The 1,317-nt window shown below is 22.2% G+C and overlaps 1 protein-coding gene across 1 annotated transcript; it reads left to right on the top strand.

The window, feature by feature from the left end:
- Nucleotides 1-109: 109 nt before the first annotated feature.
- Nucleotides 110-792, top strand: PCYB_006900 (CYIR protein; the record flags this gene model as incomplete). The annotated part of the gene is made up of 3 exons (XM_004228111.1): nt 110-421; nt 495-518; nt 580-792. A coding segment is annotated over one exon (312 nt), but the record flags the coding sequence as incomplete, so codon positions are not given.
- Between the last annotated feature and the right edge of the window lie 525 nt (nt 793-1,317).

The following is a 1,317-nucleotide window of genomic DNA, read 5'->3' as shown; positions in this document are numbered from 1 at the left end:
ATATTTTGTTTTTTTTTGTTTATGATATTTGATTTATAATATTTTTGTTAATTCTATTTACTCATTTATATCTAATTCTGTAAAATAATATTTATATTATATTTTTTAGTATAATTTGGGTAATAACATAGGAAATTTATATAATATTGTAATAAGGTCTGAAATAAGATTTCAGAGATTATTGGCAAAACAAGTAATTAAAAAGGAATTGGATCAATCAAAAATACGAGATGTAATATCAGAAAATAATTCGTATAACAATGTAAAATGTACATCAGGTGATTTATCAAAGTATGCAGAGTTAAAGAAAAAGGGATTAAATGATATGAACTTATATAAGAAACTTTATAAACACAGATATTCTAAAAAGAATATTTTAGGAAAATTTGATTGTTATTGTGAAAAAAAATATTCGATTTGATTGATAGAATAAGTGAACAGCAAGTAGGAACTAGTAGTTATAACATAAAATTAAAAAAAAGTATAGTTAGAAAATGGGGTATAGGAACTATTGTAATGTGTATAATTCCATTGATTGCAATAATATTACCAATTTTAAAATACACAGATCTCTAAAAGAACGACAATAACATTTCTGGAATGCTAAAAATCGTGTCTATCCCAACCTCTATTATTTTTACAACGTTATCATATATAATTTTATTTTCGATCATTTACACCATGATAAAAATTGTAAAATATGAAAGATTGGAAGCTGGAAGGGGCAAATTGAATTCTGCGGAATATCGTAGTTTTTGTAAAGATATTTTTTTGCCTAAAAGATCTTCGTAATATATGAAAAAATTGCATTAATAAGGAATGAATGCAATAATCATATAGTAAATAAGATCATATTGATATCATAGATATTAAACAGCAATTTTATATACATTTAGTTGTTTGTACTTTTTGATTTTATGGTCCTTCTCCTTGTAATGTACAATAATTTTAATACGCAAATTAATGTCCTCTGGTTATATATAAAATTTTTAATTAATATAGATAATTAACTTATTAATGATTTGTTCATAAAATAAAAATACATTTTTTGTCATTAGTATAAAATAAGTAATTAGATTGAATTTGTAATAAAATTACATTTTTATTAAAGCGGATTTATATATTTACAATTCAAATTTGTGTTCAGTCTGAATGTTTTAATGAGTTTTTGTTTATGCAAGATATATGTCTTTCTTTTAATCATATTTTCTTAATAAATGATTAGCATTTTATTGTGTCAAAAGAATATTCATTGTATTTATGTTCAGTATTATATGTTAAATTCCGTAGCTAATAAATACTTGTATGCTCTTCACC

The sequence above is a fragment of the Plasmodium cynomolgi genome, assembly GCF_000321355.1.
Source record: "Plasmodium cynomolgi strain B DNA, scaffold: 1121, whole genome shotgun sequence".
In the NCBI taxonomy this organism is placed as follows: Eukaryota; Apicomplexa; class Aconoidasida; order Haemosporida; family Plasmodiidae; genus Plasmodium; species Plasmodium cynomolgi.
The sequence above is the reverse complement of the archived record's forward strand: the minus strand, read 5'-3'. Positions and strand labels throughout refer to the sequence as shown.